This window comes from Apaloderma vittatum, unplaced genomic scaffold, assembly GCF_000703405.1.
Source record: "Apaloderma vittatum isolate BGI_N311 unplaced genomic scaffold, ASM70340v1 scaffold866, whole genome shotgun sequence".
Lineage (NCBI taxonomy): Eukaryota > Metazoa > Chordata > Aves > Trogoniformes > Trogonidae > Apaloderma > Apaloderma vittatum.
The window spans coordinates 79,204-98,140 of record NW_009722121.1 but is presented as its reverse complement, the minus strand read 5'-3'; the positions used below and the strand labels follow the sequence as shown (position 1 = coordinate 98,140).

At 40.7% G+C, this 18,937-nt stretch overlaps 1 protein-coding gene across 1 annotated transcript in view; it reads right to left on the bottom strand.

Moving 5' to 3' along the window:
• The window catches only part of SORCS3 (sortilin-related VPS10 domain containing receptor 3), a gene marked incomplete at its 5' end in the record, with an annotated part of 198,980 nt that overhangs the window by 127,424 nt on the left and 52,619 nt on the right, over positions 1 to 18,937 (bottom strand). The window contains one exon of the mRNA XM_009871634.1: positions 3,586 to 3,744. Coding sequence (XP_009869936.1) covers positions 3,586 to 3,744 — 159 coding nt within the window. The remainder of the gene's footprint in view (positions 1 to 3,585; positions 3,745 to 18,937) is intronic.

The window sequence follows — 18,937 nt, the reverse complement described above, 5'->3', positions numbered from 1 at the left end:
CTGAAGATTAAGCCCTATGGAGGAAGAAGCCACTGATTGGCAAACTTCTTGTTTATTCAATGTTCTCAAATTCATAATGGTGTAGCAGGGGAATCTAAATCAGTCTGTTATTGAATTATTCAGTCTTCCACCTATTCCCATCTGGTCTGCAAGGAACAGGTGGAATTGTATCTCTTTGCATAGTTGTGGGTTTTTTTAATAATGGTGATTTTAAATATTTTAAATATATTTCTCCCTATTTCTCTAATATTTTATCTTTTTTTAAAAATATATCTTTCAAACAAGTAATCATGTAAGAGAGTTGTGCATACTGCTCTGAAAGACATTTCAATGTCATTCTGAAAGAAATTTGATGGACCTGGAAATTCCCCTCTGTTTCTACTTCCAGACTGGTCCATTCCCCAGAGGGCTATTGGTGTGTGGAAAGTTGAGCTTTTTGAGAATTCATTGGTTCCTTGGATATATGAGACAATCATGAGGCATCTGAAATATTAGTACCAGAACTGGTACTAATACCAGTTAGGTATTCAAGATCTTCATCTCCAGCCACTATGAATGGCAGGAATGACAACTGCATGTCATGCTGGTAGACTCTGAGCTTTCATAACACTCCACAAAACAGTTTTCAACACTTTCCAACAGACCACATCATGCCTTTTTCATATATTCCCCTTCCCATCACACTATGATGCATGGGTCTTTTAAAATATCTTCCTATATATCTTCCACAAAACCTTGTGAAAAGGGGAGGATGAAGCCCTATTTTTCCCTTTGTATTGGCTCATATATCCAAGTGCCAATAAAGACATTACTAGTGAGACCCAGCCTGGCCTGCAGCAAAATTGGCTGTAACATTTTTGTAGTGTCCACCTTCTGTCAAAGGCTGCAGGGGGGCATTCACAGAGCCAACATGTGCACACATCAGATTGCACTATTTTATCAATAAAGTAGACACATATACACAAAGCTACTGGGAAGAAATCCAATTTCAACTCACAAGACGCAATTAATCTCCCAGGGCCTGATAACTGCACAATGCCACATGGCTGCTCAGGGAGGAGTAGTACACCCATCCATGCTTGCCTAAAACCCTGCAAAAATTCCTTGTCTATACATTATATGTTGTGAGAAGACATTAAGATCTATGAGCTGCTACATGTCTGTGCCCACACAAACTAATTTCTTGGCTCAGCCATACATAATACAAGAGAGTTAGCAAGGCAGAGGCTACAAAAACTAAGAACAGGAACAATACGTCGTGTCAACTCATACTGAGGAGGTATCCTCAATAACTATTTGGATACATCAAAGAGGAAATAAATCATGGTGGCTGTGATTTGGCCTTAAATGAACAAAGTAACCAGTAGCCACATAGCAAAACATCATTTGAAAGCCCTGCTGAGCTCTATACACCTCACTAGATCTTCCCCCTTGCTCCTGGGAATAACTCCAAGCAGGAAAAAGAGGAACAATACCTATGTGGTTCCCAGTCAGTTGTGGCAATATTCCTGTTTCCCGACAGGTAGGAATGTGTTACACTGGCCTCTCAGAAGACTCCACTGGGGACTTCACGTAGCACCACGCTCACAACCTACTGCACTGACACAATCTGTACCTGGGTTACTTTAAGCAAATGCTTCAACTGGGAAAAGCCCTGTATCCATTGTCCCACTCAACAATCAGCTTTCAACCAGTACCTGAGGCCAGCTTTCTGAACACTGAAGAAAAACATCACCAACAGCCCTGAATGAAAAAGCAGACATAAATGCAAAGTCTGAAGTTCACGTTGCTCCATTTCACCAACAATCTGCAGAGCATCTCATCTTTGCTCTTACATTATGAACAAATTTGTTCAGTTCCCGAGATAAAACACCAGCAGCCTCGGGGTGTTTATAACTCATTTCTTTGGCTGTCTTCTGAGTAGAAGAAAATAGCTGAGGTGGGCACTCAGATGCTTTAGTTGAAGGAGCATAAGCAAAAATACTCCTGAGCCACCACTGCTGTACTGGATCAGAGCAGCATAATTACAACCTCACAATCAAAGGGGTGTGCATACTTTGTATTTTAATTTCTCCTTCCAGTGCCTAACATGTAATAAGAAGCCTATAAAGCCCTGGAAATAGAAGTACAGTGTTTCAGCCCAGGAAAAGATGCTCCACACTCACTACAGCTGGATCTCTCTGCAAACACATACTCAACATGTCGTATCTGGCTTCTCACATCCATAAGCTTCTAATCAGATGCCTGTTTCTTTCAGGGCTGTCTTTGTACAAACACCAACACCATTTAAAGTCTTTACTTCCAGTTTAGAATTGTCATCAAATCATTCCATGAGATTAAATAAATAGATTGGTCTTTCTAGCCTACTTCAAAATCCCTGTTACACTGAATATCTGAGTGCACAAAACTATTTGACATTTGACTAACTCCTTTATACAGTAAGGACTTGATACTATGAAAGGAATGTATTTACAATAGCTTTGCACTTGTAAATGTCACTCGAGCATCATCAGTAACATAGCAGCAAACCACCTGGTGCCTGCCATAGCTTTGTTAACAAGTGGATGGAAAGGTTGCATTGGTAACTACAGTGGGAAGTAGATTATTTGATTATACACTTAGTAAAGACTTGCACTAGCCTTTCAAATGAAATTCTGTCAAATGCAAGAGGCACAGTATTTTCGGTGTATTGTCCTTATAGCTGGGATGTGAGACTGACTAGTTTAGAAAACCTCAAAAATAGCCATAGGAAATGAAAATCCTACCCAGAATACATACACTTGATAGATTAATGGAAAAAAAAAAGTGGCTATTCTTTTTTACTTTCCAGAGTCTATAGATGACAAAAGCAGAAGAGAGGAAAGATAAAAAACTTGGCAAATTTTAAGCTTTCTAAAAATTTGTAACTTAATCATCCAGTCTGTGTCTCAGCTTTGGGCTGTAGTGTGGACTGCTGTTCCAGAACTGTGGCTCCATAGCCACAACCTTCCCAATTCACATTGCACCTTTATTGCTCAGCATATTTCAAGACAGATCAGTGCTATGTAAGAGCAGGCTTGCTAAGGAAAAAGTAAAAGGCTTAAGAGTTGCCTCCCTCTCAGAAGGCACTGCAAAGTGACTTAAGAGTGGCATGGAGGAGTTTGTCATCTGGTGCTGCCCACTGATTTTCAGAAAACTGATTTCAGTTTGAAAGAGCGCTCCTCACGCACGAGAGCCAGCTGTTATGGATCAACTCAGCCTGAGTGCTTGATCCTCAAAGACAGCTCAGCAATCACCAAAGCCTACATATCAACAGATTTTTAGAACAGCTCCATATGTCATGTCAAATATCAGATTCTTTTCATCTTTTGTACCATCACCACTACTAAAGTTTCCACACCCATCATGCTCGTTCTGTAACTCCACTAACTTTAGCAAGCTTGCTTTGGAATCACTGGGTGGGTTTTGAGCACATTTAAATCTGCAAGGTGAGAGCAGCAAAGTACACTATAATTTCTTTACCATCTTTGGAAATGTGTGGTTCTAGACATTATGCCTTTCAACACCTGGCTCAAGAACCGTTGAAGTATGAAATCAGTTGCTCACCTTTTGATCCAGACTGTAGGCCAAGATCCACTCCTCCTGCTTGGGGTGGAAGAGCAAGCTCTGGATATAGAAGTTCAGACGATACTTCTGATAGGTAGCCCCTTCGTCAGAGCTGATGAGAATGCTGCTCTCAATCTCTGGATCACTAAGAAGCATGATCTAAATAGAAAAATGGAGGAAAAAGTGTGTTAATGGAGAAGTGAAACTGAACATTATTTAAAAGTGAGGTCATACAGCAATGATGCCTATTAGATCTACTCAGAATATTGCCCAGAAGTGTAAAGAGCCTATAGGATTCACCAGACTGGGGGGAGTAGAAGAGTGGTAATTCATTCAGAGATCATCATTCAGTGATTCCCTTTTTATTTTCGTTATATTTTTATCCAGATAAATTCAGAAAGTCAAAGCTCATTTTGGTTGGGTATAGCAACTTCAAACAGCCACATCAGGCTTTCCTGGTCCCTTTCCAGTCTACCATCTCTCCTCCCAAATGTGGAATACTCTCTCCAAAAGTACATAACGGGCACTCCTGAGGTTTAAGGCTCATTATCTGGCAGCTTGCACAGCTACAAATGAGAGCATCACCTCACTGGAAACACAGAATGCCTACCCAGATCACCTGCTGGCATCTGGAAGTAGTCCATGTGCGTGTGCACAAACACTGATACATTATCTCATACATCACTCTTCCAATTTATACAGTGGGAGATATTCATTCACTCGGTGAAAACATAATATTCCCCAAGTGCAGGAAAGTGTATGACCTCAATTTGTACACTTCTGAGCCTCTAATTTTAATTAGAAAATTATTACCAATATTTTAAAATGGGTTGATTCCACATTATCAGATGGCATGCTCTACATAAATGTTATCAAGAAAAATGTTCGCGAAACATTAACACCATCTTATTAACATCTGGAGAAAACGATATCACATTAAAGCAAATGTCAGTACCATAAACTAAAGGCAAACAGTGGGAAATAAATTAGAGCTGTGCTAAACACAGCAGGCTATTGATACAGTAGCTAAAACAAATATGGAAACTGCCTTTCAGCATGAAAACAAATCCAGGAACTGCCTTTTTAAGCTAGCTGCAGAATGATCAGCTAGCTGAGATCCACTCAAGTTCTGTCACACTCACATGTCCCTGCTAACTTTTCTTATCCAACTTCAAAGAGCTCCAACTTTGAGACTACAATAGGGAAACACATTAATTTTGACAGCAAAAATCGGTTACAAGGAATGGTAAGACCCTTGGTATGTAAGAATTCGATCAAGCAAAAAATTTCAGTGCTTGTTTAATCTTAAGCACCTCATTAACTTCATGAAGTCACCAAGGGAAAGTAAATATAATGTAAATGGTTTCTGACCCTTTTCATTATGAAAAAGGCCTTTAAAAGTAGAACTGAATGTTGTCCCAGGGTGAGGCCACTCCTTTGCCATCACTCACATAAACCACTTTACCAGCCTCATAAAGCAATCTCCATTTGTCCCCACAAAAAGCCACACCACAGGTCATGAAAAAGCACTCTTGAGTTGTGCCCTGGTGCACAGCTTGGGAAACCGGAAACGTACCCACAAGCAACTGACTCCCTGGGAATTATTCTTAAGAATAGGCCCCAACAGGCTTCATCTAGAAAGAAGTTTTGGTGTATTTCTCCCTTCTAATCAGATCAAAATATGCATTTAATTTTGCTCCAAACATGAAAGGTTTCCCCACTATGTCAAGATTTGTTTTTTCTGCCACTGGTGAACTTCAAAGACATTTTGTCCCCCAAGTATAGTCCTGTTCTTCTAAAACATATTGCCTCTGCCAGAGAGAGAACTGTAACATAGCTTAGTAAAATCACTTGCTCCTGCAGAATGGAAGGAATATATAAGACTGTCAATATAACAAGATATTTCAGAGAGATCTTACATTTAAATGTAAGGAAAGGATACTTGAGGAAGAAAGGAAGATTTTCTACCTGATGTCACAGGAGGTTACAAAGTCAATAATGCTTGATATGAAAAGGTCACTAGTAGAGTTCTGCCCTCAGATAAGGAGCACAAGACAGCTAACTGTGGCATAGACCTGACGTGAAGTACACGCAAGACATCCACTCCGTCACTTCACACACCAACTGCAACGCTTTGTTGGACAGTTCAAGAAATGGATCAGATGAGAAGGAAATAGCAATGCTTCTGCCAAATGATTCACAAAGCCAGGCAATTTGTTCCTCTAGAAGTATAACAGTGGCTGCAAGATCACAAAATAAAACCATGAAGCTGGGAAAATTAAGGGCCAGAAGGAAAGCTGGAAGAGTCTAATTGTCATACTCTGTTGTAAGTACCCACCCCCCTTCACTCAGCTCTGATATCAACTCCCCAGTTTTCAAACGAAGAAAAGAAAGCACCAACATATCTGCTGTCATTCATCCTCCCATGCAAGGCTGATCCTACACAAAGCAGGATGGAAGAAAGAAACAGGAGGCTCAGTCAGAGTGAAAAACAAAAGGCCACCATCAGTCATGCAGCCAGGACTCATCCACAGTTTTGTTATGTGGCATGTAGGAAAAGAAGAGTGGGAGACTCTGGGCTTTATTTTTTTTTACTGTTTGTCTTTTTCTGCTGGAAGGTATGGAGGGAAGGGACAACTTTTGGCACGGGAAATAGCAGGACATTTGTCAAAGGCCTGAAACTGCCATTTCTCATTATGGGGCTAGGGTGAAAGATTCACCCCAGTAGTGATTTAGATTAATCTCTTTTCATTAAGAGCTAATAAACAAACTCCAGTCAGAATGAGCATTTCTGCCAGCACCCTGTGTTGCCATTTATAATTGCCATAAGGAACAGCAAAGGAGCACCAGAGAGTTGTCAAATGTAATTTATAGCTTTTTAAGATCTAATCATTTTCTATAATATTAAATTAAATGACAGCCTTTATTAAAAAGGAAATTATATTCCACCTTGCTACATTCTAGAATATATACACACATATATAAAAAATATTATTTTCAGTTTCTGTCTTCTCTAGTTTAAGTGGGAAGGGGAGGCAACTGATTACTGCTAAGGGTAAGTCCTTGAAAACATGCTCGAGATGAGGTGGTTTATACTACACAGCTTCTTCTCTGGAAGCTATAGCCCGACCTTCAACATTTAGTTGACAATGAATGGCAAGCATCAGACAAAACAAACTCAGCTAAAAATCTGACTGAACTTCAGGTAGCTCCTTAGGAGAAAAATGCAGAGGGAGAGAGTTGTCTGCTCTGTGTATCTCCTTTAAAACAGGAGCTTTGCGGACAGTGATGACACATGCAAAGCTATTCTGAATGAACTGTCCAGCAGAACACCAGAAGGAAGCCCATAGAAGGGAGATGATTTGGAGAGGCCACTTTGCATGAGAAACATAAACTACAAAGTATGTAGCTATCCTTTGTCTTCTGGACCCGAAGAACAAGAAAACACACACCCCTCCATCATATTACCTGTATCCATAGCATCAGATTCAAAAGCTTTAACACTGCTCTTGCTCCCTGGTTCTGTGTTATCCTAGCACAACACGGGTATGTTTTGTACACAGCTGAATCTTTTAATAAACTGTCTCTACACAAAACGTGCCACATAAAAGGTATTTTTATTAATACTAATTTTCATTGAATTTTTTAATTTTTCTCAGTCAACATAAATTTTCATTGCAAATTACCCAGCTTCTTAGCAAAGTACTAGCAATTTGCTCTGTAGCACACTGTTGTCCTCTTCTGCAACTGAAAATGCGGTTCTGCCACAAAACATTGCTGCACAAACAGTAACTTGCGGCTTCATGTTTACAGCCTCCCAGCAATTTCCACATTGAATGTGCTGAGCTTGCACACAAAAAGGCTTTTTTTTTGGGGGCCGGGGGGGGGTCCTCCCACTAGACTCTCAGTTCAGAAGCACTTTAGTTCCTTCATAAAAAAAACTTTAAGTCCTTCCTAAATCAAGGCTGCATCTACATCAACAAAACAAAACCATAAATTTGATTTTTTAAAAAAAAGAAAAATGTATTTTTTTCTTTCCCAGTTTGATTTAAAATATTTAAAGGATCATAAGATCGCATAAGACCTCTGGAGCTATTTCTACTTCCCGACAAAGCTCCATATCAGCTTTGCATTTTAAAAGCCAAAAAGTTTCAACAATTTATGCTGAAATGCCAGTTGAAATGGAAGATTTTTGCTTTGTTTGGACTTACGACATCTCTTCCTCCTTTCGAAACTGAGAAACTAAAATCAAACAACATTTATAGTCTTAAGATACAAAGCCCATTTTCTTCCAAAACATCAGTTCATCACAAGTATGTTCAATGTGAATAGTTTGGAAATCTCTTGTGGGAAAAGGAATTTTTTTACTGCTGAAGCATTTAGATTAAATGTTTGACCATCTGAAATTTCTCACTGGAAAGTATTTGGTTATTCATTCCCCTCCCATTCTTCCTCTCTCCTACATCATTATTGCAATTTACTCACCTAGCAGGCTAAAGGATGCCCCCAGAGGTACATACACGAGCTTAACCCCTCAGAACACAGCTAAACAGTATACCTGAAGCCCTTCTATGTCAATCCCATGGAGGACAGATGCAACTCATTACAAAGAAAAATCTCTTAAATTAAAAAATTCATCCCAAACCTGTCTGAGACAAAATTGTATTGGTGTCACAAGTAACTGTCTACTTACCAGCGAAAATAATACCTGCATATCTTTAGGCTAAAAAAAAAATAATTAAAAAATCTTTGCGCAATTTGCACTGGCTTAGAAAGCACACCTTACTTTTTACACAATCCTTTACAGATGTTGAGAAATGGCTAGATACCTGCTCACTGCCCTGTAGATATACTGACTCCTGCAATAGTCAAGGGTAAAAAGGAAACCTCTGCTTTCCAGCCACCAAGACCAGCATATCAATCAGAAAGGAAAAAATGGAACACAGTAGTGATAAAAAGCTGCTGCAGAGAGAAATCCTATTTATTTACATACAATCAAAGCCACATACCATTACTTAGTGATCAGCAGCCATGATGAGAGGGACATCTGCTCTCTGAGAAGCCAAACAAGACAGCCAGGAAGAGGGCAAGAGCTTCCACATAATTACTAATTTTGCGTCCCGAAAGGAAAACACTCATTGCAGTCCCTTACCTTATAGCGTAGCTCAGGTTTGAGTCGTATTCTTGTTTTACAGGACTCAAAAAGTTCCTTAATGTTATGGATAACCTGTGGGCATCAGTTAAGCAGTAAAGATGCACTGAGCTTTCATAAGAGGTAAATTGTCTGGACCTACCCCAACTTCTTGTAACTTTACTTCTTATTGCCCAAAATTTAACATTAATAACAGATTTAATTAATGAATATAGCACCAGATAACCACCTCTCAGAACCATAACGCTATAATCTTAAAGGATGAAGTGCACTGCACTCACTTTATAAGGGTTTATGAAGCATGTGTTATAAAAGTACCTCAGCCATAAGGCTTTTATACCTTGGCACTCACTTCAATACAATCCCATAAAATCCAAGCAATCTTTGAGTGTTAAAGGTGACTTTCACTACTGTATTTATTATTGGATAATGAAAAATGAGTCAGACACCCATAGAAACTGAGCAATGAAATAAGAGTTTCCTGAGACTTCTGCATTGGGTCTGCATTATATGTACCATGACCAAAGAACCAAATAGCTCTCTCAAGACCTTTCAAGCACTGCATGCTAACCTCTCTCCAGAACTTACTTCCTCTCAGGACTGCACCGTAATTGCGAACCAACCTCCACTCTGCTGAATCCCACTGCTTGTCACTGTACTTTCCAGATGTCAACAGCTGTTTCTCTAAGCTCCTGTAAAGGACATCCTCCACAGACTCCTCCAGCTGTTGGTTTAAGAAGACAGCGCAGATCTCCGACCCTAACATCAGGAGGACCCCATCTGCCAGTTTGCCATCTTGCCAGCATCGAGAGAGAATGATCAAAGCACATCATGCTGTTCAGGTTACACGCAGGTTCTGTGCCTTTGCAGAACATTTTGTCTTTCATAAAAGGTACGTGAAAGAAGAAGGCCATTAAAAGGTAGAAAATAATAAGCTATAAAATGAAAACTTTTATTTTTTTAACCCAAACCAGCAGGGTCTTCTGCTGATACTGCAACACAAAAGGTAACGCCATTGGGGTGCTTGTTCATTCTTATGACTATAAAATCTCTTCTGAAATACAGTATGTAATTAGTCTGCTGTCCCCTTGCTATACAGACAGCTTCAAAATTGAGAGCAAGTTTCATCTTAAGTTTTTTAAGTTGTACCTCAACAATATTCCGCACAGATATCAAGGTCATTTTGTCAAGCAGAAATGACACACGCATAAACCTGCTGTCCAAGGGGCACACCCTCTCCACCAGGATGAAGCACACAAGCAATAGGTTCACTGTTAACTTAAGAAGTTCCTCAAAATAATCCTGGTACTATCAGAAAAAAAAGTAAGATTTTTAGCTACAATCAACCCAGTACGTGCCTTGCCTCAACAGAACAGTCTAAGGGAGCATAAGTCAGGCCTGTGAGGATGAATAATCTACACACATGAGATTCTAATATTACACTCAAGACAGTAAACATGCAATTGAAATATATACTTCTAGCATCTGCTACATACAGTTGGCTCAGAGAGGGAAGAGTACATATTTAAGATGACAGCATCCCAGTAATTCTTTCATTTGCTTCTCACAAAGATTAAAAAGGATGGAGATACCAGAAAGACTTTACAGAGACTCTGAGACAGAGCAGTTTGGTGGCAAAAGACTAATTATCTCCTGCCCTTCTGCCTGAAAATCCATAGATCACAATATTTACATGATTAACTCTGAATAAAAAGATGAGTAAAAGCACATCAAATGAGAACCAGCATCACCTTCCCTTCTCTAAGGGGATGCACATAAGTCCACCATGCTTGTTCACAGTGAATAACTGGTTAATCTTTCCAATCTCTATTATTTTTTGTATCTAATTATATCCAGATTACAATTACAATTAATTGTTCAGCTTTGTACAAAATTAAAACAGGCTCCTGGCACTGCAGCCATTATCCACCATAAATCACCATACCAAAACAAAACACTTCGCAGAATTGCAAGCTCACAAATACCACCCCCTATGAAGAGAGCACTTCATTTAATTACCACCTCCAGCAGCTGCACAAGAGCACAGATGCACCTTGCAGAATGCCCTGAGGATCAGGAGCAAATCAAGGCTAAATTGGATACAGAGCAAGAGCCCCTCAAGGAAAACCACTCTGCCATCCTCCTTGGCAAGTAGGAGATGAAAATGTATCATGGCTGTAAGGCTTGGACAAAATCAGAGCTGGGAAAAGAACTTGGATACTCTAAGGCTGCCATCCTAACCTGCCCACAATGCCAAATCCCAGGCTGGATCCAATTTGCAAGCATGGGAAGGGAATAACCCATCGTACTAGACCCAACAAAGCAGAATATCTCATCTTTGTTTTACTGCTAAGCAGGTCAGAACAACATGTCTCCCCAATTTCTCTTGTCTTTTTGGCACTAGACACATGTACTTTTCACTTTTAATTACAAAGCACAGCAAGTATTTACTTGTTAAATTTCAGGTGCCAGTGCGGATGGAAGCGATCCAAAAAGCATGTGTTTGACCTGGCAAAGAGTGACTGATTGGCAACAGCCACATGCTCGGTGGTAAAACCTTTTCATTGTCACAGTTACGGCAGAGTTTAACCAAGGTTACTCTGCCTCATTATACTCGTTACAGCTGCACATTCTCCAGCTCCCCACAGATCATCAGAGCAAAGTCCTCTGCCATAGTAATCCCACCTTCCGGAGGCCACTTCAATGCTATGTGCTGTTCAGCTATTCTGCCCAAGGCTTTTCCATATCACGGCATGTTCATGGATAGTTCCCCTCTATCAACTGTCAAATGGGTAACAAGCATCACCACTTATGGAGAGTTTCATATATGTCCAGTTTGACCAGCACTTCTATGACTGAGCCTGGACCAGAGGTAGAATGAATCCCGGCTGGTGACCTTCAGCAACAACGAGTGCTTCCACAGGAAAAACAGAGAGTAAATCAGAAGAGAAATGTAAAGCTTTGCTCTGGAGCCTGGTATTTCTGCATGGCATGGTTCTGCATGATGCCTTTTTACTCTTCTTGATTCTACATAGGAAATCCCCAACTGTTGTAATATCTGACACATTGTTTTGTGGTCACCAGTTTTTTTTTAGTGGCACAGAACAGCTCTGATCCCAAACTGTGCACAGAAAGAGGAAAGCAGCATTCACTGTTATAATTACATATTATTTGAGTAAATGCATGGTTGTTCTATTCTCCTTAGAACTACAAAGTAATTTTCACCATTATAGTAACTTACCATGTAAGCAGAAATCATTACAGAAAATAATGTTATCAGTAACGAAAGGCTATGTGCACCACAGCTGTTGGAACTCAGAACATCATTTATATAAAAACATTCCTCTGATTATAGGTCTCACTTGGGAGAACATTTTGCATGTGGGAATAAGTTTACTCACAGCAGTTGTCCCATTACACAAAAGAAGAGATGTGCATGAATAGTTACTCATAGGGGTAAACTTCTGCAGCCCATATACAACAGTGTTTCATCTGAGGACAGCAGAGTGTTTCATGACTCTTTAGAAAAATAAAAATTGTAATATGCTTCTCCCTTGAGGCCATTAAACCTGAATACAATTTTAAATGCATCATTGCTTCTCCACTGCTTACACACTTTATTTTTCTGCCTTTTAGTCAGATTGCAGAGAGAACATAGACAACAGTCAGCTTTATCAATGTTCACATCCAGATGCTAATGATCTATCTCAATTTACTTACCTGGCAACTATTACTCATGTCCCTCACTGTCCCTAATGTACTTCCCTTCCCAACATCCCTGTCACTGGTGGAAGCCAAGGAAGTTTCTCAGACAGAAGGCTGAGGCCCTCCAAAATTAAAAGTTACAGTTCCAAGACATGATGGCATTGCAGCACCGCACAGTGGCATTCAGCTCTAAGCTACCCACTGTGGCTGCACGCTAATCCGGGTACTGGAGATCCTAATACATAGGAAGATTCAGGACCTAGGAACAGAATTCACAACTATCAGCTCACTGGCTTCGATATTTTGCATCACATTTGAAAATTAGCTCCAAATGTAAAGTCCTTGCAGGTTTATGGTAGAAGTCCTGTCTGTAATTACACGCCAAGAAGATGAGTGACTGCAAACCGCAGCCGCTATGTCACTGATATCTCACAGCCTTGGGAAAATCACACACCTTCCATACCCTTCCGTGCCCATACATGAGTCCTGGTCACTGCAGTGTCCTGAAGAACTAGTGCAAGAGCAAAGGGAATTGGAAAAGGGGACAAAGGTTTTATCTGCAGCACAACCCCGATACTTTGCTTTAGGAACCAATCGTGAAAGCCAGAAAATTGCCAAGCTGACTCTGCCTTTCCACCCACTTTCAGGTCCCGAGCACTCTGCTCGCTGCCTCCATTTGCCACACAGATCTCTGAGCACAGTTGCTTTATAAGTGTTGTTTTCTTGCAGTCATTTTTAAGGATCATGTTGTCCTGCCCTGGAATGGCTCCAGGGGAGGTAAAAGATCTCAGAGAAGCTGCTTTTTTTTTTTTTTTTTGACAGAAAAAGGACAACCTGATTTGTTACAGCAGAGAATTAAAAGTATTGTTCACTGGTGCAAAAGGCAGCACCAATCTCTCCTCACACAGAGACCTAAGGACTGAGGTAATTGTTGATTTCTCAGATTTGTGAGAAAAATATAGCCCGAGTTTCCTTTAATTGCATTTGTGCACCACTTAGAAAATCTCCACCATTACTTACAGAGTCCAGCAATGTGACAGATGCTGTACACACTGAAATAAAGCATTTTAGTATGAAGAGGGTCAAAGGCAACGAACTCTGGCTAGTGCAAAAAGAAGCCTCAAGACCTCTGAAATGTCCTGAATTATTTCTCTAAGATCTAGTCAGGCCAAGTTCCATGTAGAAAAAAACCTGCTCCTAATACAGCCAGACAAGGGCTTCCAGTATTCACAGTGCTGCATGGGATAAAGCATTTTACACTGAATCGACCACATTAGAGGTGAAATCAGAGTTACTGCATTTACACTTTTAAGAGGCAAATGTGCATATATGGCAGAAACACACAATGGCCAGCGTGTGCCCTGCAGGCCCTGCTAATCTATTAAAACTGAGAATTCACTCAGTGAATAAAGCTGAATTTTTCTATTCTTCACTTTGGAAGATAATGAAATTAAAAGACATTTTGCCACAGGTTAGTGAGTTTGGGGGTTAGGATTTGTGTCAGCAGCTCTTGTCAGTAAAGATCATGGTCAGAGCATCATGGAGCCTTCCAATGGACCCACCTGCCCCCTTTTTAAGAGTTGCTCTCCACCCATTCTATTATTTTTCCTCCTTTTTAATAACAGGCCCTGCTGACTCGTTATTATTGATTGATTATCTTGCTGTCTGAGAAGTACCACTCCTCTCCTCGTTAATTCAAAACTACCTCATTTTTCATACTTCATAAATTAATATATTATTGGAGCTGTAGCAGTAAAGGAGATGGCCATGTTTCACAGGGAGGTAGCAAGGATGGAGAAAGGAAGTCTCATACATCCGCCCCACATCAGGATCTGCAGCTGTGTAAGCCCTGCTAACAAACTGGGTGTCAAGTCCAGGCAGCCTCTTACAGGGTGATGCATCCTGACAGTCTCCCTTTGTCCTGAAACGAAGGCAGGGCACTCTGAAAGCTTCCACTTCATAAAAACAATGGCCAAGCTGAAGCCTTATTTTAGTGAATATCGTAACTTCTGATCTGTCCTTTAACACTTGCTGGCTAAATTAAAGCAAACTACCTCTTTATTAAATACTGACAGCCAGCTCTGGGAAGTCCACATCTAAACGTGGATGTGACCTTTCCAGTTTTACCCCGCCTCTTCTCTTTACAACCTCGTACCATCCCTAAGGGTCTGTAGGGCCCTGACTCTAGCAATACACGGTGACGCAGGCAGAGAGAGCAACAGGAGAGACTGATCAACTTCTAGAAAGCCAAACAAGGCAGCACTATCATACACATGCACCAGCCAAACTGACTCTTACCTGATAACTGGCCTTTAAGCATTATTGGCAAGTCCTATAAAAACAAAGCTCACATATTGGCTTGGGTTTCTCCCATCTTCCCACCTCACAATCTGAATCTCCAGCCATTCCAGCAGACAATGAAATGCAGTGATAAATGTACTCAACCAATTTTAGATTATTTTAGGATGATGGGGCCGGGAATTTTATGATTAAAGTGGTAGACACCTAAGTTTACCATCCACAAACAACACTAAACAAACACCACCCACCCAGCTCCATTCTTGCACACAAAGCAACCTCAGGGAAGCATGCATGGTAAGTGAAGTCCAAAGTATTTAGAAATTAGGTTTGCCTTTTCCAAAAATCTATGCCTACTTTCATTCAAGTGGCCAATTTTTTCCCAAAGACCCCGGCATCACCTAAGCAGGGATTTCAGGATCACAGTTATAGTCCCCAGAGGATAAATGACACTGAAAGTATCTGACTGGTTTTTTTCTTATTTTACTTATATATCATGCGTCTACATGCTTACTTTTATCAGTCAGACTTGCAGTATCTGTGAAGGCTAAAATGGCATTTATTTAGCAAAACATTTTTCATAAAGCCAACCTAGACATCTCTCATTTTGTTCCCTCTCTTTATTAATTAAAATCTGCATCAGGTTTCCACTTGCTTTAAATACTTGCCTCAGCACTAACGAAACGTATATTAAATGAGTTCAGAAATCTATGAAAAATGCAAGCAAAAGCTCTTGGAATGCATAAGTACAAAGCCATGAAATGTGGATATTCAAAGCCATACACACAGGCAACCTTAATTCTGGAGTTTTATAATATATAAATGTATTTCTTCTTTATGAACACTGAAACAATTAATTTCAATATAATATCTTTATGAGAGGTAGAAACAGAAAGAGACATCCATCCCTTTTCAAACCCTTTCCCCTCCACCCCCATTAAACAATGTCATATGTGAGCATTTTGCTAATTATTTCAATGGTATTTATTTTTAGAAACAGCTGATGAGCAGTGGGTGAGGTTCAGTGGAGCTTGGGTTTTTTCCTTTGTTTTTTTAATGCATCTGCTTTTTAAGAGAATTACCTGAAAAAGCCCCAGGAATCTGCAGTTCTCATGTTCATGCATACTGAGGGACTGCCTTCGCTGGAGCACAGCGATCAGATTGTCCCTGCTGAAGAAATGGGAAAACTTCTGCTGGGGATCTCTCCTGTGCTGTCTCTGCTGACAAATGGTCATATCTCAGAGCACAGCTGCTGGATGACCTCCACTTATCACTATGATTTACGTCAGGTCAGAAGCAGTAAAATTAAAACCTGCAAACAAACAGTAGTTTGTTCTTCTTTCAAGTACAGGAGCCTACAGGTCACGTCAGGTCCCAGTTGAGCATCTGACATGCCCAGCCCCACAGTCCCAGGCTGCATCAAGGCAGAGGACTCTCTCACAGAAGCCCCTCCACTGCAAAGATCCACAAGGAGGCACAGTCCTCAAATACAATAGTAGTGTAATAACAACAACAAAATCCAAACCTATTTGCGCATGCTGAAAAAAAGACCCTATAAGAGTATTCTAATAACACTCATATTTTGCCTTTACATCTCAACATCTTCCATTCATTGTCCTTGAATCACGTTTAGAACACTAACAAACTAAGTCATCCAGGATTGGGAAACTATATTTCATACACAGCAGGAGCAGGGAGGCGATTGTCCTGCTCTACTCAGCACTGGTGAGACCACACCTTGAGTATTGTGTCCAGTTTTGGGCGGCTCAATACAAGAGAAATATCAATGTGCTGGAGCGAGTGCAGAGGAGGGCAACGAAGCTGGTGAAGGGCCTGGAAAATAAATCTTATGAAGAACAACTGAAGGAGCTGGAGCTGTTTAGTTTGAAGAAGAGAAGGCTGAGGGGAGACCTCATTGCTCTCTACAACTACATGAAAGGACACTGCAGAGAGGTTGGTGCTGGTCTCTTCTCACAGGTAATTGGTGATAGAACAAGAGGGAATGGCTTCAAACTGCAGCAGGGTAGGTTTAGACTGGACATTAGGAAAAAAGTTTTCCCTGAAAGAGTAGTCAGACATTGGAACTGGCTGCCCAGGGAGGTGGTTGAGTCACCATCCCTGGATGTGTTTAAAAGGTCATTTAGATGCAGTGTTGGGGGATATGGTTTAGGGGTGAGCTTTGTAATATTACTGGTTGGAGTCAATGATCTCAAGGGTCTTTTCCAGCCTGAATGATTCTGTGAAATGTCAGAGAAATCAACTGCAAACATGACTTTTTTGAATTCAAAAGAGAAAATAAAAATCCTTTCAAAAGGATAAATTCCTAAAGTCTTCTTCTCCAGGTATTATAACACATCTGTACCTCAAGAGATTTCTTTCACATAGCTTCTGGTCGTGGTTTTGCAAACGTTTATTAAAATTTTCTCTTTTCTCAGGTGACAAATTCAAGCTGAATTAACTGGACAAGTACAGAGAACTCCATGCATACCAGGCACAAGACTGCATTTTGTAGATAAAACAAGTCATGTCACATATCCTCTGACCCTGCCATGGATGTCGGTGGATGACACTGAGGAAATCATCTTTGCTTCATCAGTAAGTGAAGGAAAATATTACTCTTTCATTCATATTTCATTAATCTATTTAAATCATCAGTTCTGGAAACTGATAGTGACTGTCCCTGAAGTGTATTTACAAAACAGAACACACTGTCATGTTAACCAGATCGCAGGCACATTCGTGTAATCCACTGGTGTAACTAGAGCAGACGAATCTGAGCTCAGCTAACCCAGAGGCTGTGTTTCAGAGCGACAGCTTTTCCTGCACCGCAGTAGGCAAGTTCTGCCCACACAGGTTCTGCACTGGGTGGCATGGGTTTTGGAGTGTTAAGAAGCACAGGAACATCACACACAGCTCAGCAGGCCCAGAGAAGACATGCACAAAGAGACAATTACAACTCCATTTGCAGCTCAGCTAATTCAGGCCCTATTAATGGGAGCTGCAAAACCAAGAGCTATTTAGTAACTGTATTTCACTGAGCTGAAAGGGAAAGATTAGTGATAAAAGACCACAGAAACAACTAATTCTACCACTCCTGCCCTGTGGCTCTAACTCAGTCCCGTTGCCTTTGTGCTGTAAATACCTTCTCTGAGATCACACCAGCAAGTGCTAGTTTGCAGCACACCCTGTTTATCACAGTGTCAGCGTAAGAAGGAAAACGTGTCCAAAAGCAACCTTCCACCTGCCAAATGGCTTTAGGATACTCCACAGCTCAGTTTCTCACCGACAGCTTGGGATGCGATCTCAGGAAAAAGCAGCAGATGACGAATGGGAGCTGTGGCAAAGGATAGCAGCCCAGCACAGGCTGGGTTAGCAAGCATCAGGTGCACACTGGAACCTCTGCCTATCACACACTTAATGAGTAAAGAAAAAAACAAAATGCCATGGAATTCTTTTTGGGATTAAATAAACTAAGAAATGAAGGCAAACCCAAAATCTGTTCGGACCATGGTTCTTCTCTGAGATTCCAATCACAGCTGAGGAATTCCCCTTGGAGATACATGAGGCCAGGACAGGGTTTGCTCTCAGTTATTCTCCCAGAGAGCAAGAAGAAATAGAGAAGGTCAAAGCAACTTTCCCTCATTTAGGATTTCCAGTTTCTGTAAAACAAAGTGTCACTCCCAATGTGCTAGCTAGTTTCTAGTCAGCAAGATGCATTCCTCTGCAATTTCAATATTACAGTCACTATTAACTTCTTCCTTCATTAACCCGAACTGCAACACAGCATTGCTCTCTGCCAGCTCATAAGTGTTGCTGTGCTTCAACCCCAAGAAGTGGCACAGAAACAAATAAGTCCAGTTAGATTTAGCTTTCAGAGCTTCTGTGCCTCCAAACACCTGTAAACATTTCTTACTCTGATGGGCCAGGTTCAGAGGCATGACTAGGTAGGAGAGGTGCAGCAAGCCTTTGGCTTTTATAGTTTCAGTGCTTTGGAATGCCCCTCCATTTTGACTCTATGGCAACTGGGAAACTAGTCTGCAAAACCATTTTCTCAAAGCCCCTTAACTGAGCACGGTAACTTTATTTCTGCTTTCTGCCGTTTGCAATTACTGTTCAAATCCTCTAGCTAGAAGCTCTATCTATAAATAAAATCTCTAATGTTTCAGTTCTGGTATAACAGAAAAATAGGGCGAATTC